This window comes from Equus caballus, chromosome 14 (assembly GCF_041296265.1).
Source record: "Equus caballus isolate H_3958 breed thoroughbred chromosome 14, TB-T2T, whole genome shotgun sequence".
Lineage (NCBI taxonomy): Eukaryota > Metazoa > Chordata > Mammalia > Perissodactyla > Equidae > Equus > Equus caballus.
In genome coordinates, this window is record NC_091697.1 from 45,037,740 (window position 1) to 45,064,919 (window position 27,180).

General features: G+C 38.2%; 1 protein-coding gene across 2 annotated transcripts; it reads right to left on the reverse strand.

The window, feature by feature from the left end:
• LOC102149397 (uncharacterized) lies at window positions 1-17,445 on the reverse strand. 2 transcript variants are annotated; one of them, XM_070233053.1, is made up of 5 exons: window positions 17,309-17,445; window positions 16,098-16,148; window positions 8,465-8,490; window positions 6,344-6,474; window positions 1-800 (listed from the first exon to the last, which is right to left on the reverse strand). In XM_070233053.1, exons 1-5 carry the CDS (start codon window positions 17,370-17,372, stop codon window positions 707-709), a joined length of 366 nt encoding a protein of 121 aa, XP_070089154.1. In that variant the 5' UTR covers window positions 17,373-17,445; the 3' UTR covers window positions 1-706. The 2 variants fall into 2 exon arrangements, 1 of the variants encoding a protein (XP_070089154.1); XR_011425045.1 differs by lacking the exons at window positions 16,098-16,148; window positions 17,309-17,445 and adding an exon at window positions 9,653-9,800 and having other exon boundaries at window positions 476-800.
• Window positions 17,446-27,180: the final 9,735 nt, after the last annotated feature.

Consider the following 27,180-nt stretch of genomic DNA (forward strand, 5'->3'; position numbering starts at 1 on the left):
GTAGGAGGCCACCTGTAACAGTGCCGAGGCTGGCTCCTGGATGTCAAGGATTGTTTTTCTCTTTCTCACATTTTATCACATTTTTTAATAATCATATGTTTTCTTGTTCCCTCGCTGGATTGTAAACTGCACAAGGGCACAGACCTGTTTTTTTTTTTTTTTTTTTTAAAGATTTTATTTTTTCCTTTTTCTCCCCAAAGCCCCCCGGTACATAGTTGTATATTCTTCGATGTGGGTCCTTCTAGTTGTGGCATGTGGGACGCTGCCTCAGCGTGGTTTGATGAGCAGTGTCATGTCCGCGCCCAGGATTCGAACCAACGAAACACTGGGCCGCCTGCAGCGGAGGGCGCGAACTTAACCGCTCCGCCACGGGGCCAGCCCGGCACAGACCTGTTTTGATTACTACTGAGGACACAGAGTCTATCCAAGTCTCTCAGTCTTGTAAGTCCTTAAAGAATATTTACTGAATAAATGAAAGAGTTGTCCAATTAGCCTATCAGACAGTGAGTTGCACAAAGTCAGGGGTCACTTCCTACTCACTCTGCATTTCTAGAACCAAACACAACTCTGGCGCATGTCATTAAATATGTCTTGAGTTAAAGAAGAGTTTTCTGTAGAATAAAATTTATTGATCTTTAAAAAATAAGGTAATATAATGAATTTTGCTTTTTGAAGGAAGGATGATGCTTAATTCAAATGAGTTCACTTATGATGAAGGAAGGAAAATCAAATTCTGTTCAGGACTTTTGGCCTTTCCGCATTTTCCATCGTATCGAATTTTAAGAGAGAGGTGCATAGCTCTAAGAGAAATTGATATAAATATTTAGAGACCATTTGTATGAAATATAACCTTTCTTCCTCCTAGCCTGGTTGTACTTTAATAGGGATTGTAAGGAAAGAGAGCTCTTGATCTGTAAACTCCTAGCTTACAAATGGACCATAGCTCCAAAACTTTGCCTCTCCCCTCCCTAATCCTTCACCCTGGGGACCCCTCTATTTTGTAATCATCGTCAAAAATTATTAAAGCTTTTAGCGAATGTGTAAATATGTATGTTAAGAAGTAGAGGGAGGGGGAAACAATGACTTGCTGAGGAATCCTGGGAAAATCTTTTAACTTTTCAGAACCAGAATTGCCTTACCTGTAAAATGACCATTATGGTACCTACTGAGATGGGCTGTTGGAGGCTCACTGTGAAAGTGCTCTATGAACTGCAGCCAGGAGGCGTTTTTATTGTTGGGGGCAAAGAGCATGATGGTCAAGAGTAAGATAAATATATGTAGTATGGAAAACATAAGTGAAAATATTTGTCTTCTGCAGCAGAAAGGTAATAATAACTGCAAGCCAGTTACTACATTTTGTGCTAACTTACAGTCAATGGACTTTTGCTATTACATTTTTCATGGAAAAGTGGTCCAGTTTTTAAAAAATTTAACAATAGCCACATAAGAGCTACTTTGAAATAATAAAAACATTATTCATGTTCTGTAAATACTTCCTATAGGACATTAGGAAAGCAATTAACTTTGGAGTCTTTTCTTTTTATGTGTAAATAGGAAATAATCTCAGTCCTCTCTTCCATGCAGTATTGGTATGGGTCTCATAGGTGCCCTGTTTGAGACAGAACTTTCTGAGCTATAACAGGCTTATGGTCACATATTATTTATAGGAATAGGCTGAGAGTAATAGTATCTTATTCTCTTTCTCTCGCTCTCATTTATTTTTCTTTGCTTTCCTTGAACCCAGCACAGTGTCTGCAACTTACAAAATGTTCATTAAACATTCATGGGACAAAGGGATAAATATGAGAAATTGTTTTGAAAAATCCTAAAAACTCTAGCCAAACATGAGATTCTAATCATGAGATAAGATAATGCGAAGTTAAGCTTGAGGGTTCTGGATGTCAGATTCCTGCACTTGTTTCTTGGTTTCTCCTTCATGAGCTATGATATCTTGGATAAGTCCCTAAATTTCTCTGAGCTTCAATTTCATTTTCAATAAAATGGCAGTTAATACCAATACCAACTTCACAGGATTGTTTTTAATATTGAATGAGGTCATTTCTATTAGCATCAAGCACAGTGCCTGGCATATAATGAGCACTAAATTAAAGTCAGATGTATTTATAAGTTTTCAAAATATCCTCATCATGTAGTCTCCTTAATATTTTACATTTCTGTGTATATATAATAAATATATTTTTCAAAAGTCTGATCATACTGCATACATCATTTTATAACCTTATACTTTCCTTTTTTTAACTTAGCATGGTGTCATGATTATGCTTAGAAAACTTAATATGTAATGTCTAGTAGGATCTCTTTTTTTAATCATATGTGACTTTGAAAGGGTGAGCCTTCAAGCAAAACGTTCAGTTGGAGGTTTTTGGTGTGCTCAAGAAGATCAACCTCTGACTGCCCCAGGATGCAGAAACAAAGTACCAGGCAGAACCTGAATTGAAGCCTGAAGGATGGAGGGAGGACATGGGCTGTTAGTGTAAAGATGTGCTTGGCCCTGTCATCTTGTCATGAGCATGCCCTGCCGCACATTTGGAATGCCTTGATAGTCTGAGAAGGAAGCAACTGCAGACTAAAAAAGATAAATGTGAAAGTTGGGGGCTCAGATAATTCTCATGTGTGAACTCTCTCTGAAATGGCTGAGCATGAGAAGCAGAATGGATTTCTCGACTGGCCTGGGACAGAAAGAAGATTTACAGTAGGACATAGGTGTACAAAACATCAGCGAGAGGCATGGACAAGGATATTTAAGTGGCAGTACTACAATGGGAAAAGGAGCAGATTTTATGTGAGAATGCTGCACTTCCCTCTAGTCCTGCTATTGTCTTTGGCAATGCTGAAAACTATTGGGACGTGGAAGCCTTGGAAAATACTAAATTTCTTGCCTGTAAAGTCAGAGGGCTTTGGAGCATTGATATGTGTAGTATTACCATAAACAGTGACATGGTTACTTTCCCTAACTGTTTCCCAGGCAGTAGTAATTATAGATATATTATACATTATTGAAACCAATCATCCATTATTAGAACATTTAATTTTTTCCTAGTATGTTACTCTTAGAACTATTATGATGGACAAATCTGTACATTATTCTATGACAATACCTTTAATACTTTCTAAGGATAGGACCAAGAATAGCCAAAACAATTTGAAAAAGAACAAAGTTGAAGAATCCACCCTTCCTAATTTCAAAACTTACTGCAAATCTACAGTAATCAAGATAGTGTGGTACTGGAAGAAAGATATGCATATAGAGCAATGGAGCAGAATTTAGAGTCCAAAACTAAACCTTTATATTTATCACCAATTGATTTTCAATAAGAGTGCTAAGATAATTCAACGGATAAAGAATAGTTTTCAACAAATGGTGCTAGGACAATTGGATATCTACATACAAAACAATGAAGTTAGATCTCTCACCTCATACCATGTACAAAAATTAACTCAAAATTGATCAAAGACATAAGTGTAAGAGCTAAAATTATAAAACTCGTGGAAGAAAACATAGGAGTGAATCTCTGTGACCTTGGGTTAAACAATGGTGTCTTAGATATGACAACAAAAGCACAATGAACAATAGATAAATTGGACTTCATTAAAATTAATTTTTTTGTGCTTCTTAGGATATCATCAATAAAGTGAAAAGACGACCCACAGAATGGGAGAAAATATTTGCAAGTCAATATCTGATAAGAAACTTGTGTCCAGAGTATATAAAGAACTCTTACAACTCAACAATAAAAAGGCAAATAATCTGATTAAAAAGTGAGCAAAAGATTTGAATAGACATTTATCCAAAGAAGATGTACAAATAGCTAATCAGTCCATGAAAAGATATTAAACATAATTTGTTATTAGAGAAATGCAAATCATGAGCAAGAGATACCACTTCACACCCATTAGGATGGTTATCATAAGAAAGATGGACAATAACAAGTGTTGGTGAGGATGTGGAGAAATTGGAACCTCATACGTTGCTGATGGGATTGTAAATTGTTACAGCTGCTTTGGAAAACAGTTTGGCAATCCCTCAAAATGTTAAACATAGAGTTATTATATGATCCAGAAACAACACTCTCAGGCATATGTCCAAGAGAAATAAAAAGATATGTCCAAACAAAACATTGTTCATGTATGGTCATAGCAATATTATTCATAAAAGCCAAAAAGTATAAACAACTCAATGTCTATTAATGGACAACTAGATAAAAGCAATGTAGAATAGCTGTACAATGGAATATTACACAGCCATAAAAAGGCATGAGGAATTAATACATTCTACAATAAGGATGAACCTTGATAACCTTATGCTGAGTGAAAGAAGCCAGAAGCAAAAGAACACATGTTGAATGATTCCATTTATATCGATTGTCTAGAGTAGGCAAATCCATAAAGACAGAAAGTAGACTAGTGGTTTCCAGATACTAGGGGGATGGTAGAATGGATACAGGTTTATTTTTAATGAAAATTATTCTAAAATTAGGTAGTGGTGATGGTTGCACACCTCTGTGAATGTACTAAAGACCGCTGGATTGTATACTTTAAAGAATGAGTTTATCATTTGCTCTGCTTTTAATTTAAAACCTTAAGGATAAATTCTTAACATTGAGAAGTTATTTTTCATTTCCCTGAAAGCTTGGGATCCTAGGGAAGAGGATAGACAGTAAGTTTGAAGAAAGGATGGAAGTGGAGAGCTAATAATAATTTTGAGAGGAATAGCACTCATCTGTACAGTTTCTTTTCCCTTTAAGGAACCTCAGTGTGCCATAGAATTACCATGACACTACATTTGAGGCCCAGGAGATGAGGCTTTGAGATGATCTGGAAGATATTATTGTACTAGTTGAGGATAATTATGGCATAGGTTATAAGGTCTAAGTGAAAGAAAGAGTTGGTAAATATGGAAAGAGAACTATGGGCCAGATATGAAGGCATGTTGATGGTAGGGTGACCAACTATTTTGGTTTGTCTGAGATTGTCCTTTTTTAGCACTCAAAGTCTCACATCCCAGGAGAACCTTCAGTTGCAGGCAAATGGAGAGGGTCGGTCCTCTAGTTGAAAGCAACTCAAAAGGGCATTTATGGCTATTTTATACTAAGGACCTACTATGTGACAGGCATTGTGCTAAGCCCCCTTTATGTATTATCTTCTTCAATTCTCACAGCCAACCTCTCAGGTAATTACTGAAGTTATCTGTCCTAGGTCATGTAGTTAAACAGAAGAGCTGAAATTCCATTCCAAGTCTATCAGATCCGAGCCTTCACTCTTAACCAAGCACTCAACTCTGAGAGATTGAGCCAATACAACAAGTAATGGTTTTTAAAAAATTACCTATAAAGGATGCTTTAAGTTTAAAAATGTTTTTGATACCAGTATCAATTCACTCCCCCCAAGAACTCATTTATGTACTCATTCAACAAATACTTATGCTGCTTACTTGGTGCCAGTCACTACGTTAAGTGCTAGGAATAAGTCACAAACCTACATTCTGACTTCATGGAGCTTAGGTTTGGTGATGGGCCAAAAATAAAGACAGAGCAAAATATCTGGGAATTATGATAAGAATTATGAAGGAAATGGAAGCGTATTAACATGGAAAAATATCAGAGATAAATCTATTTTAGGTAGATTTCGGTAGGTCAGGAGAAGCATCTGTAAGGAAGAAATATTTAGGCTGAAACTTGAATGATGAAGAAGAGCTAGCCCTGTGAAAAGAATGGGGAAAACATTTTGTAGAGGACAGTTTGTCCAAAGTTCTTGAAGTAGGAAAGAGCTTTGTATATTTGAAAATGTCAGGAAAGAAGAGTCAGTGTGGTCAGAGCATCTTTAGCAAGTGAAGCAGGAAATATAATCTCAGATTTGTGGATAAGAACCTGAGGTTTGGGGGAGTTACGAGACTTCCCATTAGCACTAAATCATGGGGGCAGGACTCAACCCAAGGTCTTCTGACTGAGTGCTGAGAATTGTTGCTTTAGTTTTGTCCTGAAAAGGATGATTTTTCTTACAGCTGTAATTTTCAAAGATTTTAGGAACAGAACCTTTTCTTACATAACATCTCATATTGAACCTAATGTTCAAAACAGATAAAGGGAGCCTTCTCCGCTGGAGCTGGAAGGAGGAGACAGAATCTCGATGACTCCCTTGTGACCCTCACCCTCCTTGGGTTCAGCCAGTGGAACTGAAACTCCAGAGACATTGTTTTTAGTTTAGAGAATCACGTCTTGAAGAGTTCACACAGATTTTCCAAAATATGTAGAAGTGTTATCAGTCAGCTACACATTAGATTCTCAAAAGAGGGTTCTGTTTTGGGTTTGGTGTTTTCACTTACATGTTAGCGAAGCAGAACATGCAGGCATTAGAGTATGTAACATTATTAGAGGCACATAATGGGTAGACTGTTAGGGAGCATATTCGGTTCTCCTGTGCAGACTTCCTTCGATAATAACCGCATGTAATGTCCTAAAACAAAACTCACAGGTCAAACTCTCTATCCTGTAATGATCTCTTAATGGTTTCTAATATAAACGCTTGGATGTTTTATTTTATGCAGAGAGGAGATAATTATAAAATATATCTTATTTTAAACTTTAAACATCAAAACTTCTTGTCTTAAATTCAGCAGCCAGAGTCTTTGGGATTTCCACTTTGAAAGGCAGCTGAGACTGTGTAGCCTGGATCCTTGACAGTGGAATATATACCTGTCACTTGTTAGAAGAGAAAGAGACCATTCTGGGAAGTAGCAGAAATGTCTATAACTACTGTATGAGAATGATGACAACCACTGTCCAGGGAGCTCTGGCATAATTTTAGTTCATCAAATCCCCCCTTTAACAGTGGTTCCTGGATCAGGACAACCTGTGTGGTCCCACTCTGGTACTGACTATAGGTCAGACCTCTGGGGATTAGGAGGCTGGAACAGTGAGGGAAGAAGCTACCAGGTTCAGATTTTCCCCAAATCTCCCCATTTCATCTTTCTTTCTTCAATACTACCAGACTTGGAGTAAACTGGACTTTCAGGACCTTGAGTGACAGAGTAATTTGCCTACAGGCAGAAGGAGGGCTTGGCAAATTCATGAACATCTATCGTGTAATGAGCAGATTAAGAATGAAATGTCACAATTTCCTACTCCATTGGTTCAGATCACAGTATAACCCTACATCCAGGTTATCAGGCTAGAGCCCTACTTTAATGGTTCCTATTACTTACAGCAATGTTTCCTGTTGGTTCATGTTTCCTTCCAAATTCATGTGGCGTTTTTCTTTAAAAATATTTTTTGTTCAATTGGCTGCCTTTTTAAACTTAACTACTCACCTTAGATTGTCCTAAGCATGGATATCCATGATATCTTGGATTTGAAGTTGTAATTATTTTTTTCTAACACACATTAAAGAAAAGCTATGATTATTGCAATAAAAGACATGTATTGGCATATTAACTAGAATAATTACTAATACTATTAGAAGGTACCCCAATCACTCTTTTAGAAAGACTATGTCTTTTATCTCCTCTTTTAGTGATTAAGCCTACACAGTTTGTTTGGGAAGGTTTTACCAAAGAATTATTTCTTTAGTGAGCTCTCAAAAGATGAAAATAACTTCCAAAATTGGATATGAGTATGGAAAGAAGGATAATTTAATTAGAGGGAATTATATGCACAAAGACAAAACTAGAATAGCATGTACCCCAAAATAATTTAAGTTAACTAGGACCTAAGGTGAGAAAAGAGGAGTTCTTCTTTTAGAGACAGAAAGAGGCTGGGATAAGGAGGGTGTTGTAAGGCATGCAAAAAAGTTTATCCTGAAGGTACCAGTAGTCACTGTTTTATGGAGGAACATGTCTCAATCAGATTGCATTTTATGGTTGTGGAGAAGATTAGTGCAAATTTTTAACAAATTTTTCCTATGAAGAAGCAGGTAGTAAATAGTTCATAATTTGTAAGCCATATAGTCTCTGTTGCAACTACTCAACTCTGTTGTTATAGCCAGAAAGCAGCCAGACAATATATAAACAAATGAACATGACTGTGTTCCACCAAAACTCTGTTTTTCAAAAATAGGTGGCCACAATTTGCCAATCCTTGGGTCAGACTCAATGCAAGGAGACCATTAGATGGATTTTGCAATAATATGGGCAAGAAGTAAGAAGGGCTTGAATGGAGGCAACACAATGAATTTAGAGGGAGGAAAAAAAATTAAAAAACGAAAATTAGGAGGTTTAATTGATGGCAGTATATAAGGAGATGAAGGAGCAGTAAGAGACAGGAATGAGTCTTGGCTTTCCCCAGGATCTATTTTGACAAAGTGGTTTAGATTGGACCATGTGAATTGCCATTTCGCAATTATGGTCGAAGATTAGAGGTTTCATAGGGTTTAATATGGTTCAACCTAATAGAAATACTGTAAACCTCATATTGGAAAAGTTTTCTTATGCAAAAAGTAGAAAACTTACCGCATATGGATTGTTACCAGAAATATCTGAAACAAAAATGTTTAGAAAAAAGGATCAAACAATGTAGTGTTGAAATATGAACAGTTAATTACCCAATTAAGTAATCACATATAAACTGATAACCATGAAAGTCATCGAAAAACATGTGGCTCTTTCACACAAGGTTTGTCTTGCCATGCCTGATTCTCAAATACTATTTCCTTCCTCTCCTCATACCTAGGACACAATGTCCCACCTGAGAATTCAACCTTAGACCATTCCTAGGTTTCATGCTGACCTTAGGCAAGAGAGATTTGAACTCAAGCTTCATCCTCTGGAGCTCAGCATGTCATCCACTGCTGGGCTGCTTAGACTTTGTGTAGAACCATTTTAGAGAAATGTCTAGCTCACGATAGTCATCTTGGCTACCTGCTGACAGAACCTGCCTTCATTTTTGATTATTGTCTGTCTTAGATATACTCTTTTTCCAAACTCTGTTTCCAAGGAAGCCTCTTCCTTTATTTGATCTCTGTGTCAACAATTGCTTACCCAAACTGTTACTGATTCCTATTACCTTCATATTTTATGTTCTACTTCACAGCCTTGACTTCTTTCAGCTGCTGCAACTGAGCCTCCTCCCGGCCTCCCGTCTACTTGTGCCATCCTGCCAGCAGATTTAGTTTTACATCATGGGCTTCTCTTGTTGGTATCATTTTGCTGGAGTTAATCAGGAAGAGCTGAGCCCTCTCTTGAGATTTGATAAGATTGGGTTGTGCTCTAATAGTAAGCCGTGTCAGAAGCTGACACTGCTTTGTATAGAAGGAATTTGTGTGTGTGCACACATAAAGAATACCAGTGTGTGGGGGAAAGTATTAGGAAGAAGAGGGAGATGAAACGGAATTGGTTATCAATTCTAAAGGCCAAATTATTTGTCAAATATTGGTTACACCCTTCATAGATCATCCCTTACAAAATCTCAAGTCAGAACTCGTCTATGGCAGAGTTCTTAGAATATTAAAAAAACGTATTCAACCATTCATTTTAGTTTTAGACATTCATTTTAGTTAGGGTAATGATTGCTTTATCTCCAAAAGAAACTTCAAACTTTCAAAAATCTCTACAACTAGAAAACAGTTATTGTTGGCTTATTCCTTCCCTTGGAAGATCAAATGTTTACTCCCTCCCCAAGGTTCTTTGACAAATTCTTACGTAAGAAATAGTCAGTAGCCAAGATAACCACAAAGAAAGTTTTCATCTTTTCCATAAGAAACAAAGTGATTCATCCACCGGCCTCCCTTCAGTCAAGAGTTTCCTAGCAAATCCTCAAAGGCTCATTCTCTTGATGAACTGAGGCCTATGGCCCCATTGTGAGAACTTCAGACCCCATTATGAAGTCACTTTGCAACTGGTCTGTTTACATGTGACACCAAGGGCGAAGTCAGCACGTCACCAAAGACCAAGAAGACATTGAAGGGAAAATATTTCATTCTTAACAGGCTGTCAAAGTGTAGCATGATGGCATGATTTAACATTGTTTTTTTTTTTATTGTTAAGTTATTATTCAGTTCTGTAGAAATGCATTCTATTTTTTTTTAACTAGCAAGAAGAAACAAATGTGAAAAAGATGAATTGGGAATGAGTAATTCTGGGGAACTTTTTCAAAATTTACTTGTCTGCCTTCAACACCTGCTCCCCTCAACCCAAAGATTCTGATCCAGAGTGTGACTCAGACATATAAAACACACACACACATACACACACACTTAAATTGCATAGTAGAGTCTAATTCACCTTTTTAGCTGGGAACCAATGGGTTAAGAGACCACAATTTTATACTAAAGGGCTAATTTTTGGGGTCCTTTCCTCCCATACTCCTTAAAGGCAATTATTCTGTTAGACAATCTCTTTATCCTTTATTATTACTATCCCTAGTCCTAATTCTGTAATCATAGCATCTACTATCTCATATTTAACATAAAACGTAAAGAAATAACCAGGAGGCATACATGGAAACTCAAGTCCATTATGTGTGACTTCTATGATAATATCTAGCTTGCATAACAGGGAGGGGGCCTGGAGATCATAAAAAATCAGTAACTCTATACTGTAGGTTGTGTTACGACCAGGTGCGTGGGGCTTAGAACATATTGTTACCAAAACAAAGACATGAGAAAATTAGGCCCAACTCTTAAGGAAGGAAGTCTTATTGAAAAAGTACCACCAGTTCTCAGATTTCCCAGGGACACCAGATTCTTCTCAGTGCTAGAGTCTGAATAAGAAAGATGGACAGTCTTAGAACAGACAATTCTTTCCATAGAGTGACAAAGATTTGTGACTAAACTTTAGTCAGGCTCGTGAACTTTCTTTTAGGTCTGTCTGTGTAATTCCTTGTAAAATCTAGTTTTGGCAAGGACCCTGCCAAATCAGTTTGATCAGAATCCCCTGTGCCTCTGTGATATCTGATCACCTTAAATATCTGATCAGGTTCCTTATCCTCCACCATGCCCCAGGTGATGTCTGATCACCTTGGCCTGCCTTCCGCAAGAATCCTGTTAGATCAGTTTAGCCAGAATCCCCCTTACCCGTGATGTTTCCTCTAAGGAATTTTTCATCCACTGCCCCCTGCCCTCGTCCTTGGCTATAAAGTCCCACTTGCCCATGGTGCCTTCAAAATTGAGTCCATTTCTATACTGAGGTCTCTTTTCCCCTATTGCAATATTCCTGAACAAAATCTGTTTTTACCACTTTAACCACTTTCTAGGTCTGGTTTTTCTTTGACAAAAGCAGTGGAATAAAAAGCAAAACTGAGTCAAGAGACCCGAGTTCTTCTTCCGTCTCTGCTGGTAGTACTTCATGGGACAAGAAAGTCCTGCTTTATTTCAGGGCTTCAGTTTTCCACCTTTGAAACAAACAGCCACCCTAAAAGACCCCAAGGGTCCTTTTTATTAGATTTTAAGGCATAAGGTACAGAACACTTAGGAAAAGATCCTCTAGTCAGACCAGAGTTGGGGCTACTATGTTAAGTTCTAGATATCACACTTGAAGTGGGACTCTGTAGGGAGACCAGGGTGGTAAAGGATCTGGATACCAAATCCCATGAATGGATAAAAGAACTGGGATGATTTGCTACGGAAAATTGAAGATTCAGGAAGACATGAGTGTCCTTAAGTTCCTTAGGGCTTTCAAGCAGTAGAAGAAGAAACTTGTTTTCTATGTCTCCAGACAGAGAATAGGACTAATAATAGCGAACATTTACATTATTCCTCATGAAAACTCTGTCAGTTAGTACTATTAGTATCTCCACTCCACAGGTGAGAAAACTGAGGTAAAAAAATAGTGGGGGAATTTCTTCAAGAACACACAGATAATAAATTTTTTTTCAGCTTTATTGAGGTATAATTGACAAATCAAATGGTAAGATATTTAAAATGTACTTTGTGATGATTTGATATACGTATACATTGGGAAAGGATTCCTCCCATCTAGTTAGTTAACATACCCATCACCTCACATATTTATCTATTTTTTGTGTGTGTATGAGAACATTTAAGTTCTTCTCTCTTAGCTAATTTCAATTATACAACGCAGTGTGATCAACTGTAGTCGCTGTGTTTTACATTATTAGCTCCTCACGCTTTATCCATCTTACAGCTGAAATTTTGTATTTTTGGCGGAATTCAAGCCTGGGAAATTTGACTCCAGAACTCACTAACTTAACCACTCTATTAATCGGCATTTTGGTTCAACATAAAGAGTTCATTGAGGATAAGGATGATCTTACTCATCATTGCATCTTGGGCCCCAGCCCAGTGCTGGGTACATGATACACTGATAAACGTTGGTTAAAAGATGGTGAGAAAACAATTTTCTGAAAACTCAAGGTGCCTAACAATGAAACAGGCTGCCTTTTTGAGTCCCAGTTTCCCTATCTTCAGAGCTATCCAGACAGAAGCAAAAGTTGAATGACAATCTCTCAGGGATATGGATAAGATTCTTCTCTGAATGGAAAAATTGAAGAAAAAGATTCTGTCTTTTGCAAGCTCTGAGATTCTGTGATTCTACGATTTCTTGATAGTCCTAAAAAGGCATTGTCACAACCATCTTCCAGGTGAAAAGTATATCCGCCCATCTGTGAGGTGACAGTATCTCAGAATTCTCTGGGCCGAAGATGGTCATGGGGCTGTTGTTGCCTGGGGCACAGGTAAGGGCAACAGTGAAAGGGAGATATACCCTGAAGAGGAAGGCAAAAGCAAGGACAAAGGGACAAGAGGCAAGTGCTGTTCTCTTGGGGTTGAGATGACCAAGGGCAGTGAGGTGGAGTCAAGACAAGTGATGTAGTGGTGTCTGCTGAGTCACCTGTACTTGCATTATATTCAAGCAAGACAATTCATTTTGATTGTTAAATCATCTATTAGTGATCTGAGATGGTAAAAGCATGGTGGAAACATTTGCTGAGCTGTGAGAAGGCTTCATTTAGCAAAAAAAGACTTGGAGCCAGAAAGTAGAAATAGTGATATAAGACCTCAGACCCCTCAGGGATACCCCCAATATGGCTGGTCTTGATTTTAAAACACATAAGCCCAGAAGAGCTTCTTCAAACTCACATTCATGACAAATGTGGACTCTCCTTGATATAGTAATCAATGAAAAGGTCTTATAAGGCTCAAAGGAGTCAGCATTACCAAATACTACCCATGTTCCTGTAGCACTTAATGGTTTTCCAAGCATATTCTAATAATAATAATAATAATAACAGCAGCAACAACATTTATATAATTTAACATTGTTACATGTTCTGGGCACATCCCTTTCATATGTTGTCTGTTAATCCTTATAATAGTTTTGAAAAGTAGGTATCACTGGTACCATCTTTAAATATTTGCAAAAGCAGTCTCCTTTGCCCTGGACCCCCAAGTTTTAGAGGGCTTCTTTCTGGCTTTTCTCTAGCCATGCCTCTCCCCATAGTGCTAGGAGCTTGTAGGTGAAAAATCTCTGTCCTGAACAATTTATAATCTCCTTCTAGACTATACCATGGAACACTGAAGCTCTGAATTGCCTTTCCAAGCAGACCTGATCCCACTTACAGGGCCTATGTAAACTTCTTCCTCAGGTCCATTCCTTCAAGGCAGCCTGTGTTGCTGGTTGGCACACCCTTCATCTGAAGATGTGACCTAGGGGTGACTGTTTGACCGGGCTTAAGTGATGTTTGGACATACAAGCTTTGGGAGGCAGGTCCATGTGCACAAAGCTCTTCATGAGGCATGCCAGAACTGGGGGTGGAGAGAGGAGAGACTGCAGGCCAGGAGAGGGAGCACTTCCCTGGCACCAACCTCTCGCATGTGACTACATTCTAGCAAGGAACTCTGAGGAGTCTGAGAATTTTAAATTTCAATCTGGACTTTCATGTTGCAATGAAGCTATATTTGCCAAAGTGGGAGGATATAATTTTATTTAAAAGTGAATTAGCTATAAATTTTGAGTAGCTGGACTAAATAAATCATAGACATACAGTACATGGGCTTCCATTTTAGTTTTTGCCCTGAGCCCCCAAATATTATGCATGGGCCTGGATATTACTTCGATTTAAAAAATGTATTAACAACTCTGAGATGACAAGTGACTGGCTTATGATGAAAAAATGAGACTAGATTTGAGGCCTGCAGTCTTTAATATGAATGTCTGTGCCCTTGCCACCAGGCCATGTTTCCTCTCACATATATTCTGACATGACCCTCACTTCAGTTCTGTCAAGTGAGGTCACTTCCATTTCCATTTTTTCAAGTTGATAAGGACTGTGACTCAGAGAGCTGAAATAACTGATCCTAGGTCCTATGGCACAGCAGTCATCAACTCATCCTTTTGCTCCAAGTCTAATACACTTTCCATTGTTCTATAAGTAACTTTTAGAAAGGTCAAGAGCTCAAAGTGGTAAGTATTGTCACATGTTGTGCTTAGATGATGGGAATATTTCCAAGAATGTTTAACTTGGAAAAGACAAGACTGAGAATGAGCCTTGAAAGTCATCTAAAAATCTATGATAGTTTGTCACTGGGAAGAAGAAACAGACTTGGCCTGTGTAGGCACTGCAAGACAGAACTAGAACCCATGGGTACAAGCTAAAGGGAGAGATTGGGATTCAACATAAGGAAGAACTTTCCAACCATTAGAAGCTTTCAGTTGTGTCCATGTCAAGTTAATGAGTTCTCTATTGCTAGAGGTGTCCAAGCAGAAGCTGTCAGGGATGTTGTAAAGAGGATTTCTGCATTCATAGTCTGGATGCCTCAGGGTTCTCTGAAATCCCTTCTAGAAATTCAAAATACCAGGGCCAGCCCGGTTGTGTGGTGGTTAAGTTCACATGCTCTGCTTTGGCGGCCCTGGGTTCACCATTTCGGATTCCCAGCGCAGACCTACACATCACTTATCAAGCCATGCTGTGGCAGGCATCCCACATATAAAGTGGAGGGAGATGGACACAGATGTTAACTCAGGGTCAATCTTCCTCAGCAAACAAGAGGAGGATGGTGGTGGGTGCTAGCTCAGGGCTAATCTTCCTCAAAAAAAAAAAAAAAAATTCTAATACTCTGATTCTGTAACCAAATGACCTTTAGTTGAAGACTACCTCCAGGGTAAGTGGAAAAATCCAAGCAGCTTCAGGGGCTGCATTGGATATCCTCAGTCCACTCCTCCCTTCTTCACTTGCTTTGTGCCCTAGGACACTAGCGGTATGGACTCCACCAAAGGGATCCTTTGCCCCTTTGCCCTGTAGCTAGTGCTTAATTTGTCCAGTGGGGAGTACAGGCAGAGGATCAAGGAGGGAGGCTCTCTCTCTGTAGGGTCTCCACAAACCTCAGCATGCCAGGTTCTGTCAGGCCATCCTCTCTACATAGGCCTCCCTCTTTCTGGGTTCCCTCCTGTTTCCTATTTGGGCCTCGGGCTGGTAATGGTCGCTAGCTCCAGATTATTGGAATGTTCCCTGTGATTTCTGTACACTATGCCGCACCTTAGTAAACAATCCCCTAATTCAGTTCTCCTCACAGTAAACAATTTGAGTGTGCCATCTGTTTATTGCTTGACCCCAAATCATTCACAGTAAGCTTCTCTAGCCTGAGGTGACCACATTTTTCCTAAGGAGAAATCTTGGCTGCTGGTCAATATAGGAAAACCTCAGAAAAGTCTCCACCCCTTCTGAGATGAGAGTCCAAAGCCCTAAGGATATTGGAGAAGGAAGAGAAAGACTGAGAAGAGAAATAGCCCACCAAAAAGTTGGTGGTTGCTGCATCTAATATTTATTTGACACTTTGGAAATGTTTCCCACTCAGAGTAGAATTATGCACCAGATGCAGCTACAACAAATTTTCCCCATTCTCATGCTTGGCCGCTGACTTGGCTGGTGTACTGGTTAAGAGGGTGGGTTCTGGAGTCTGATTCCCTTAAGTAAAACCCTGACTAGATCACTTCCTGGTATTGTGACTTTGGGTAAATCTCTTCTCTAAGCCTCATTCTCCTCATCTAAAAATAGAGGTAATAATAGTATATACTTCTTAGAATTGCTCTACAAATTAAGTAATTTATGCACGAAAAGTTTTTGCATGCATGGTACATGACAAATGGTAAGAAGGAAATACTACTAGCTATTATTTTTTCTTAGACCTACCGTAATTCTGGAGACCTTGCCTTATCACAGACTCTGATATCAATTTCTTGCCTGTGGGGAAATCAAGTAAAAAAAAAAATCACACTCTTAGTCCTTTTAGCAACTAAAGCTTGTTCTTTACCCGGGACCACTGTTTAGGAAACCATTATGGAGGGAGGGAGAGATTATTTTATCAGGATATTGAATAAACAGCTGGGTTCAGTGATGCACTGTGGTGGTTTCATGGTGAGTTTTCTAGGGTAACCTTCAACATTAGTTCAACACTTACTTATTAAATGACTTGTATGTGTGTTTAGATTCTGTTAGGCCATGAGGGCAGAAGATAATTAAGACACAATCTCAGTCTTCAAGAGGTCCATACTCTAGTGGCAGAGTTTTGCCTATCAGCAGACAATTTCATTTCAATGCAGCAAATGACGTAGAAGAATACATAACGTGTAATGGTAACATCAAAAATGGAAAAAGGAAATATAGTTGGAGGAGAGTGAGCCAAGAAATCACCAAAGAAGGGGCTCTAGCTGAAGGATGGGTAAGAAGTCTTTAGTCACATTTACAGGGTAAGGCCCAGGTACTTCAAAAGCATTCTCACAGTGTTCCAGCCTAGTAATTATTTCCTGCTCACATCGCCTGTGAGATTTAATGTCTGTTCTTTGGTGTTCATCCTGCGGATTCCTGTATTATTTGTTTGTTTTTGCAAATACCTTCTACACACCTGGCTCCCAAACCCAAATGCAAACTCCATAAAGTCAGGATGGTTTCTTCCATTTCTTTGAATTCTCAAAGAGTATTCATAGGAGATTTTCAAGTAAAGAATAACACAATGGGAATGCTGCTTATATCAAATTATTGTTCATTCAAGAAGTATTTGTTGTGTGGCTATTATATTTAAGGTACTGCAGTGGTATGTCATGTCTCTCCAACTACAGAGAAGAGTCAGTAAGAGCAGGGACAATGACTATTTTATCCATTGTTATATTCCCAGAGTTTAGCAGAATACTATGCATTTAAGAATTTGTAGGGGAGGAAGACATTTCCTTTACCCACTGTGGGTTCTTCTGGCTGGAGAACGAATTAACTTCACATGAGGCAGAATAACAGGAGAAAATTAAACAAAGCTTTGGTAAGATAACCAATGTGTCCTGTTATAAGGAGAACAGATTCTTATTGAACTTATGCAAATAACTGTATTGCCACAAAATAACCATACTCACTAAGTTTCCAAATTCTGGAGGGATCAGGTAGGGGGAAAAAGATAAATGTTTCAGTTCTGCTCATGAAGGTATAATTTCACCAAATTGCTATAATAAGTCATAGTTAGCATAAGAGAAAAGAGGAAAATATTTCCTTAAATCTGAGAACACAAAACGAAACATCAAAAAATCAACAATACTTCAAATAAAAGTCATAAAAATTATAATCATCCTCTTCAGTTCATTCAGTCCTGTATAATCGGTTCTTGATCTTAATCTCCTGTTAGCAGTTTTATGAGGTCATCAGTTTCTCCATTAGATTTCTGTAATTTCTTATCCAGTTCAGTTTTATGATCTGAAAGTTTATCAGAAACCTGTATTCCAGAGTAAGTGTCAGAGTCCTTTCCATGAATCCCTCCGAAGATAAGACATATTTACAAAAGCAAAAAGCATCAGAGTAAAACTACTGACTATAAACAACAAAAGACTTAAAAGTGACAATTGACACAGAAACTTGGTTATTTCTGTGATATACAACACCTCAAAATAATAATTATAATTTTGGCTGATAGCCAGGACAGATCAGAATTTTAGGAATGTTATATAACTTCCAAAACACTTATATCAATAACATTTACCCACATAATACCACCTAAGAAAGATTATCATCACTTATCTGACAATGCTTCCAATGTAATTTAACAGACCAAATAAGCCTAATTAGTTTAGAATTTTCCACCTTATGGGAAGAAGAGAGCAAATTTCTCTGTGAAGTCCCAGGGGCCCTCTGAAAATCCCCAGAGAAAGCCTCCTCCTTCATCCAGGTCAAAAGAAAGCCTTTATTCAGGATTTGAGTATTTTTGAGGGAGAAGCTTGTCAAAAATATCCAAAGGTTTTAAACACTTATTCAGATAGGAAACAATGCTCACTGTGAAACAATGCTCAGGTATATACTCAAAATGACAACAGAAATAGTCAAGGGTAAATAGTTAAAACAGTCAAAACCTTAAGAGACCTCTTTCTTTCTGAACATAAGAAATTATTTTAACAAATCAGATTCTGTCTTTTAGGTAGACTTAGAACAGGCCAACAGTTCAAGAAAATTATCCTGTTGAGAGAGAAAACCAAATTCTAATTTTTGTACCAGTTTATTTTTTCATGTTAAAATCCATTTACTTAATTAGATTCATTTTAATCTTAGCCAGCTTGATCATATATAAAATTCCTTTCAGAATTTTTCACAAACCTTCTATAACTTTCTTTTACCTTCAGAATTTGTCCCATGCTCTTTTTATTCCTTCTACTACTTCAGGACAAATTTATCTTTCTTAACCCAACAAAAATACTTCCTTTCTTTATACCGTCTTTACTGAAAACATATATTTTACTTTCCTTGAATACAGAACTGCTTTTCTTATTAATTTCCAATAGCTTTAATTATGTATATTAATTAGAACTTTTAACCCTTAGCAAAAACCCTTAGTTTTTACCCTAGTAAAAACTAAAAACTAAGCAATTATGAAGTGTCTTTTATATCAACATTCTAAACACTTTCCCTGATTTCTAGAAACACGCCACTCCACAAGAAAACACAAGGCATACTTTCTAATAGACCCAAATGCTTTTAGCCTCTTTGCAATAAGAAGCCAAAAGTAGATAAGCTTACATTTAATAATTAATGTCTAATATCTTATTTGGAAATGATCTAGGTACTCAACGAATTTTTTTCATTTAAATTAAACTAGCAAAACTCCAAAGTTTCATTACCAAAAAGATTTTGGAAGTTATTTTAAATATACATGTCATAAAATGTAATTATTTTTAAAGGTTTACCCAGTACTTTTAGCTTTTTCACATGTTTAGTTTACTCGTTCTCAATACTTATTTAGATTGCCTATGAAACTTCATGAGATATTAGACAAAATTAGCTATCATTTAAAGTTATTATGCTGACAAATTTGTAACAGGGATAACATGAGCTTAGTTTTTCTTCTTTTTAAACTAGTAAACTGTGGGGGCCTGGAATTGGCCACCCCAACATATGTCTCTTTGGCATGAGGATTATTGGGGGTTGGTTACTTTTAATAAACTGCAGACGGGAAAGCAACTGAAAAGTAGAATTTACTTACCATTTGTTAAGAGACATTTACATTGTAAAGGAAATCTCCATCTATAAAGGTGTCTCCCTCGCTGTACCAGGAAGAAGGGGGGATGACCTTATCTCTAGAAACTCTTATCAATGTGGAAGGCAAGGACTTAAATCTTCATAATAATCTTATTCCTGTTTACTGTGCCTGTCTGGTAACCTCCTGTAACTGACTCCCCTGACCCCCAACATCCTCCTTTGTCTTTAGTTGAAGATGATATTTAAGGTGGGGCCTTCAGCCGTTTTGGTGAGTTGCTCAGGTTGCCTGAGCCTCTCCCATGTATACATGTTATAAAGCTTTGTTTAATTTTCTCCTGTTATTCTGTCTCATGTGAATTTAATTCATTCTTTGGCCAGAAGAACCCACAGAGGGTAGAGGAAATGTCTTCCTCCCCTACAAAACCCAGGCTGCATGTTTGCATCATATCCAAATAGTGACAACTCTTGAGGACATGTCTTTTCAATCAAACCAACAAACTTAAACTTTCACTAACCAAAGACTAATCTGTATCATCTTAACTTAAAAGACATTGAGTTAATTTCTATTGCATTTAGAATTTATGTAAGTGCTTACTTTAATCCAATTAAATAGAGCTCTTAGTTTGGGCCTTATCACCTGGGGGTAAAAATATCACACACATCTAAGATACATATAGACACACATGCATAGAACCTTCACACCTGTTGTTTTAAAAATCACTGCCATGAATCAGGTACAATAATATAAAGCTCCCTAGTTATGAATCCAAATTGTTTTGAGCCTTTCTACTAATATTTGTGGAGAAGACACTCAAGATGCTAGATTTTTTTTTGGCATGGCATGCTTATGGCCTTCCCCTCCTTTTTTTTTTTTTTTTTTTTTCAGTCCTGGAATTAACTTCATCACAACAGCACAGAGAAACCACTCAAGGGTTTTTCTGTTGGAGTTTCTGGGACATAAACCATTCAATTGAAAGCATTTCCAACTAATTAAAATGCACCCAGTGGGGGAGTCTCTGGGGATGCTTGAGGCAATTCCCATGGTGGTAAAGCTGGTGTCTGACTGACAGTGGCCAGAGAAAGGGTGCAAAGGCACCTGACTGCAGGCATCAACATAGTTATAAGATCTAGTTAAGTCCCACTTAGCCCAGGGACTTAGTCCCTGATCCAGCACAAGGCGAGCCAGGGAATGAGGAAACAAAGGCCTGGAGCTGGCTGGGGGCTGGGGCTCCCTGTGCCAGGATTGAGAGTTAAGTACTGAAGGTCCAGGTTCTGCTTAGGTCCAGCATGCACCTAACCTCGACTTGGTGACAAGAGAGGAGGTGACAAATACACAGAAAGGAAAAGAGATCAGGCCTCACCCTCATGGCTTCTTCCTGAAGGTTATTAAGATAAGGGTCACACACCAGTTCCTGTGCCAGGGTACACTACACTAGAAGGACAGTTCACAGAATAAATCAAAGGTCTCCTATCCTCATAACCGACTCAGGAGGCACCTAAAATACTTAAGGAGTCAATTGCCAAGAGAGGGGACCCCACTTGGTTGCTGGGGTCATCAGGCCCGAAACCAGAGTCAGGCTCCCAGGGGTGGAGCCTTTGACACTTTGAAAATGTCTTTGTCAGTTGCACAGCTCAAAAGGAGACCAAAATGGTCACTGTAACTTTTTTTAAGAGACATGAAAGAAAAGAGTCCATTACCTTGAAAATCTCCCCTGAACCTAGGGCAGCATCCTACTTGTTCTGCCTGTGGGGTCCCTATAGCAAGGGGCGATGGGGGTGTCCCCCTGCATTGCATCTGTTGTATACCTTGCCTATTCTGCCTGGCAGTCATAAGTGCTGGGTGAATTGTCCCAAAGAAAAAGAATAGCAGAAAACAGTGAAGAATTTTCTGGGGGTCTGGGGGACATTCTACCCAATTATGTCCTGGAGCCCTTCCCCCAAGAAGGGGTTCTCATACTCAACCAAAGGTTAGAGTTTGGTACTTTCCTTGAACCGGACTCCCGGTTGGGACTTTCCCGCAGTTCGCAGTGTGGTCAGGAGACATAGGGAGGGATCCCAATACAGCCTTAGGAAAAGAAACCTGCCACAGGAGTCTTGGAGATTGGCAACCATCCTAATGCCTTAAGTGGTCTATCCACGCCTATGTAAAATTTATATATTAGAGATAGGATTAGGAAGCAATGGATTAATTCGTTCTCCATCACCTTCAGGCTTAAGGTACCGATTCTCTTCAGGCTGAATGCCACAATTTGCCCCCTAGAGTAGCCATGGGAAGCAAACATGGATTCATACAGTTGTCTGAGAAGGTTCCCGATGGAGCAGTGAATTTAGATCCATCCTTGAAAAAGAGAAAGGAACAAGGAAGACTAGAACTTCAGCTCACAATCTGGTGAAGCAAGTGGTTTCAGCCAGCCAAGGAATCAAAAGAAAGATTTCTTGGACTCTCAAGGTCTGGTAGTAGTGCTCCTTTATTCAGAGAACAGCATGGGGACAGGACCCGTGGCAGGACTTAACAGGTCTCAGTCTTATACTATTGGATAAGGAAGTCTTCCCAAGCAGACATTTTAAAACATACTCAGGCAAAGTTGATATAACCTCTTTATAAAGAAAATCAGCTTAAGATTCCAACTTTTACAATCTTATCAACACTTAGACCTTTGTATTTCACCAATTCAATTATAACCTGAGTCAGGGTTTAAACCTAGTCATCATCTTCTTGTGTTTCCTTTTTAATTTGGCCTTTTCATAGATACCAATAAAAACTACGATGAGAGCTCTCACAATTCTTTTTTCCCCCAATTTAGAAGTTTTCCGAATTTAAATAATCCATCGTCTGGCCAAATTGATGAACGGGATCTTAACAATGACTCAACCAAAAGCTTAACCAAGGACACAAAGAGGCATCCCCAAAAGAGATCCAGAAAGTTCACTCCCAAAAATAGTCTAAGAAAGTAAAGGCCTTCATTGCACAGCAAGCAACAAAGGTTGAGATTACAAAGGCCCCTCATGAAAGCAATTGGGACCTCTTATGACAAACTCACCTGAGAGCTGAATTAGCTGGACAAAGAGAATGTGTCCCAGAACCCCAGTCTACTCGACTGGCCGCCAAGATGTGTGTCAGTACATGCATCCTCCAATGGCAGAGACCAGAAAGTTCACAAAACTAAGTTCTCAAGCCATAGAACAAGACAAAAGGCCCGGACATCAGGCTTATAGAGATGGCTGTGTCTTATGACAAACAACAAAAAAAGACAGGTTTTAGTAAACAATCCACATGAACCAAGAAAGCCATAAGGTTTATTTCCCTGGCCTGGGTTAGCAAAAGGCATACGTCTTAGACCCTTTGAGCTACTGATTCCCATTGTAGGTCAGGAGAGAAATTTCTAGCAGAAAGAGGCTCTGTAATGGTCTACTAGCCACTAATTGTGACTAAAGTAAATCCCAAAGATTTAATTTCCATACCAAAAGTTTCAGAAAGAACTTCCTTTAGGTCTATTTTACTTAAAGCCATTACATTTATAGTGGTGTGTGAGACAAGCCATCCTTTTCCTGGGAAATAATTGCCTCTTGTGCTTAGAGTCCGCTATGAACTATTTCAGAACCACTTCACCTTCCCAACTATAAAAATTCAAATTTAGCATTACTTGCTTCATGGAGAGACAATAAGGACAAATGACAGATACTAAGCGTGTAAGCATTTTCTTGGCATCGAACTTCCATTGTGACTTAGAAAACTTGTTCTTACTTGTCAACAATTTTAAATACAATGACTGCAGCCCAAGGACACCCTAGTGACTGATGTAACGCATTAAAAAAAAATATCTTTCAAAGTTCATCATACTCAATTAATCACCTATGTTGTGATTTCATTAATTTTTGTTTTCAAGGGAGTCAAAATAATTTATAAACTTTCATTCTGGATTATTAACTATTTAATTGTGGGGGGCACAGGATGAGGAAGTCTGAATAAACTGCCAGATATATTTTATGCTCGTTTTCCTTCATATATAATACATTTTAGGAATAATTAAAATGAAAGATATTTACTTTTTAAGGTTTTATTGTAATTTTATTGTGACAATTAGAAATGGCAAGCAATAGGATATATTGGAGTATATGAGGAAGCCATTTGGTGTAAACCTAATTCGGTCTGACTTTGTTTTTTCCAAAAGGGCCTGGCATGGCCATGGAGTATGCATTGTATATCTGCTTTAAACATTTCCTATGGCAAAACCAATGGCCTTAAGATAAAGGTGCAACTTCCCCCCACATTGGCATTTCCTTAAGGATAAGCATTTTTCCTTAGGCTAGGAACTGATTGCTGTGTTCGCCTTTGACCACCCAGCTCATCTGTGACCACCCAGTTCGAGACAACAGACCTGCCACCCTGCTGTGTTCACCGAGACAGCAGATCTACCTGCTGTGTCCGTCAATCCCTGTGTCTGCAGAGCAAGCAGTCTTGCAACTATTGTAAAAGGGACATTTCAATCCTATGTGAAACATCCTGTTTGGGGGTATATAACCACTCTGTACAACCCACTTCTTTGGTGCCTTTTCTTCCTTTGGGAAGAAAGGCCCCGAGCCATGGTCCTCACATTTTAGCTCAGAATAAACTCTCCCAAATTTTCATTTATAGATTGGTTATGGATTATTTTCATCAACAATTGTATATTTCTTCATATAGTGCTAATGTGTTCTTTAAGATGATCACTTTAATATTATTAGACTATGTTAGTGTATATAATTTATTCTTCAAATTCTCCTTTAGGGCTACTAGAACAAAATTGTCTTAGGTTTAGCAAAACATTTGCCAATTTTTAACATATAGAGCAAAAAATATGGCCTCTTTCTAGTTGTCTGAGCTGTCCCGGAATGTGTTCTGCAAACTAAGAGGGAGTGAGTTTCTTGCCACTAGAAGTATTCAATGTGCCTTGGTAGGACACCTGGTAGGCTTCCTGGTGAAAGAATTTAAGCAATGAATGTGTGGATGGGATATTTTATGATTCTCTGGCTCATCTTAGCAACCAGCTTATGCTGTGAGAAAAAGAATTTAATGGATCTGAAAATCCTATACATTGACAAAATACTATTCTTTAAAGCAGATGTACGACATGTTAAATCCTCCCAAACATCTTTCAAATGAAGTTTAAAAAAATTAAATATAGAAAAACAAGCCATTTATGTATTTAACTTTGGAGCAAAAATGTTAATTTTTGGAGTAGGTTTTGCCTATAGGTTCATAACTTTCAATATATAATGACTCCTGCTGGTGGCAGCTCCTTATAAGAAAAATATTTTTATATTTTTTAATAATATATATTAATTGTTATGAGCTATTATTGATTCCAGGTATTTGGCTTATTCAATTAAGTCTGGCGGACTCTACAAAAACCTGCTCCCTGTCTATCTCCAGGAGATATATGAAAGAGATGAACCTTTATGAATTACTAAACTTTTCAAAGCCCTTCTTCTTTGTCTGTAAATAACCACACCTACCTCATACATTTGTAGTGAGCAATATTAAAAACAATCAAGCATGGTTAGTTCTTAGGATAGTGTATTACCAATAGTAAGGGCTAACTCTTAGTTATTATGTTTAGTTGTGACTTCAGTTACACATGCAGATGACTGCAAAATCTGCGTAGGTATCTCTTACCATCCCAGGGTTCCCACTCTGAATTTCTAACTGATTGTTGAACACTTCTACCTGAATATTCTGCAGAACCTTCAACCTTCAGGTGTCAAAATTAAACTCATCTTCATCCTCCTAACCTGCTTCTACCATTTATTTATTCTACTCCCATATGTTGTAGCCCACTGTTTTTCTGGAATTAGGATGGATGCTGGAGTTATATATGATACGATACTGGCTAAGGAGAACCACAGACTCCAGTGGAGACAAGAATTACAATATTTTTTGAAAAATGTAAGATAAGATTAAGTAGAAAGTGTTGGAGCTCATGGAGGGCAACAAATTCTGCACCTAGTTTTATAGAAGGCTCTGGCTGAGAAGTAATACATCACCATATAACCAATTAACCAAACCATAAATGTCACCGACATCCTAGATATTTGACTTTCTCATCATCCATATCAGATACGTTGCCAACTTTTTCAGTTCTACAACTAAAATTTGTCTGCAGTTGCCCATGCTCCACTTTATCTCCTGTTCACTAATCTTGTGCAGATGCATATTATAATTTCCAAATGTCTCCTAACTTTTCTCCTTTCCTGTCTCCCCATTCTCCACCCATCCTTCATCCCCCGTAGCTCACCAGAGAGCTGTCCCTGTTTCTACTCCTTCCTCTTATCTGTTCACCTCATAGCTAAGCAGAGGCAGTGTAGTGTAGTGGTTATAAGTAGGGACTCTGCTGCTAGAGTTTCTGGGTTCAAATCTTGTCTCCATAATCTTCGGCAAATTACTTAACCTTTCTGTGACTTACTTTTTCCATCTGCAAACTGCGGTAGAAGTATCTACTTCATATAGTTGTTATGAATATTAAATGAGTGTATGCACATAAAACACTTAGAATAGTAGCTTGCATGCAGAAAGGGCTATATGTATCTGCTATAATTATTTTTACTACTTCTAGCATTCTTGCTTGCAGAGTGATTTTTCTGAAGCACAGATCTGCTTAGAAACTGCCTACTTATAACGCTGTGCTAGTGTCTGCAAGATGGAGGCTCGATGGCTCAACACCACACACATTAGTCTTCACTACGCCAGGATATCTTCATAGCTCTAGGAGAGGTCTTCAGTCCCGCGACCCAACCTCCATCCTCTACCCTCTGCCAAAATACTGTTTGCTTTAGGCCTGGTCAAATTCTCACCGCATCCAAATCAGGGTGATGCATATTAATGCCTGGGTCATGTACTTCACTGCCTCTCACTGTTTGCTTAGAAAAACATCCTATTTCTCTCTCAAGACCGGCTCACCCATTCATCCCACAAACACTCTTCTTTCACCCTCTTTACAGCCTGCATGCTTCCTAGGAAGGAAAAATGGTAATAGCTGACATTTATAGAACTCCTGGCTAATTGCCAGGAACGCTTGGCAAATCCTTAATGTGGTTTGCCTTTTAATCTTTGCAATCCTTTGAGGCGGATACTATTAATATTTCCTTAAGCAAAGGAAACTCAAATAAAGATAAGTTAAGTAAATTTTCCAAGACCATATAGCTGGTAATTGATGAACCTATTACTTGAACCCAAGTCTGTGACTTCAAAGTACATATTCTTAACTTCTGTGCTAATTTATTATTCTCTTTTACTTATGAGGCACGGCCTCAAAGAGAATTAAAGGTGTCACTTAGTTGAAAGTTTTTATTACCACATATGAGAATTCTCTAAAATATGTTAATAATTTTCACACTGAATCAAAATGAAAAGATTCTATCATGTTCATCATTCCCTGGTGAGTAAGTAAACAAACATGACATTTTATAATAATAGTAGATAAATATCCTAGAATTCTTACTATGTGCAAGGGGCTGTGTTTAGCCCTTTGCAAAAATTATAGGATTTAAGCTCACAGAAATTCAGTGAGGTAGATATTATAATTGTCCTTATTGTATAAATGAAGAAACAGGGGCCCAGAAAATTAATGATTTGTCCTAGTTACGTAGTGACAAAGCTGGGAACCAACAAAATTCTGTCTGCTTTTAAAGTCAGTACTCTAGGACACTATGCTCTATTGACTCCATTTAATAATGGTTTGAATGTAAAATTCTCTCAATAAAACCAGCTTCAATGCTTAAAGGGTAAATA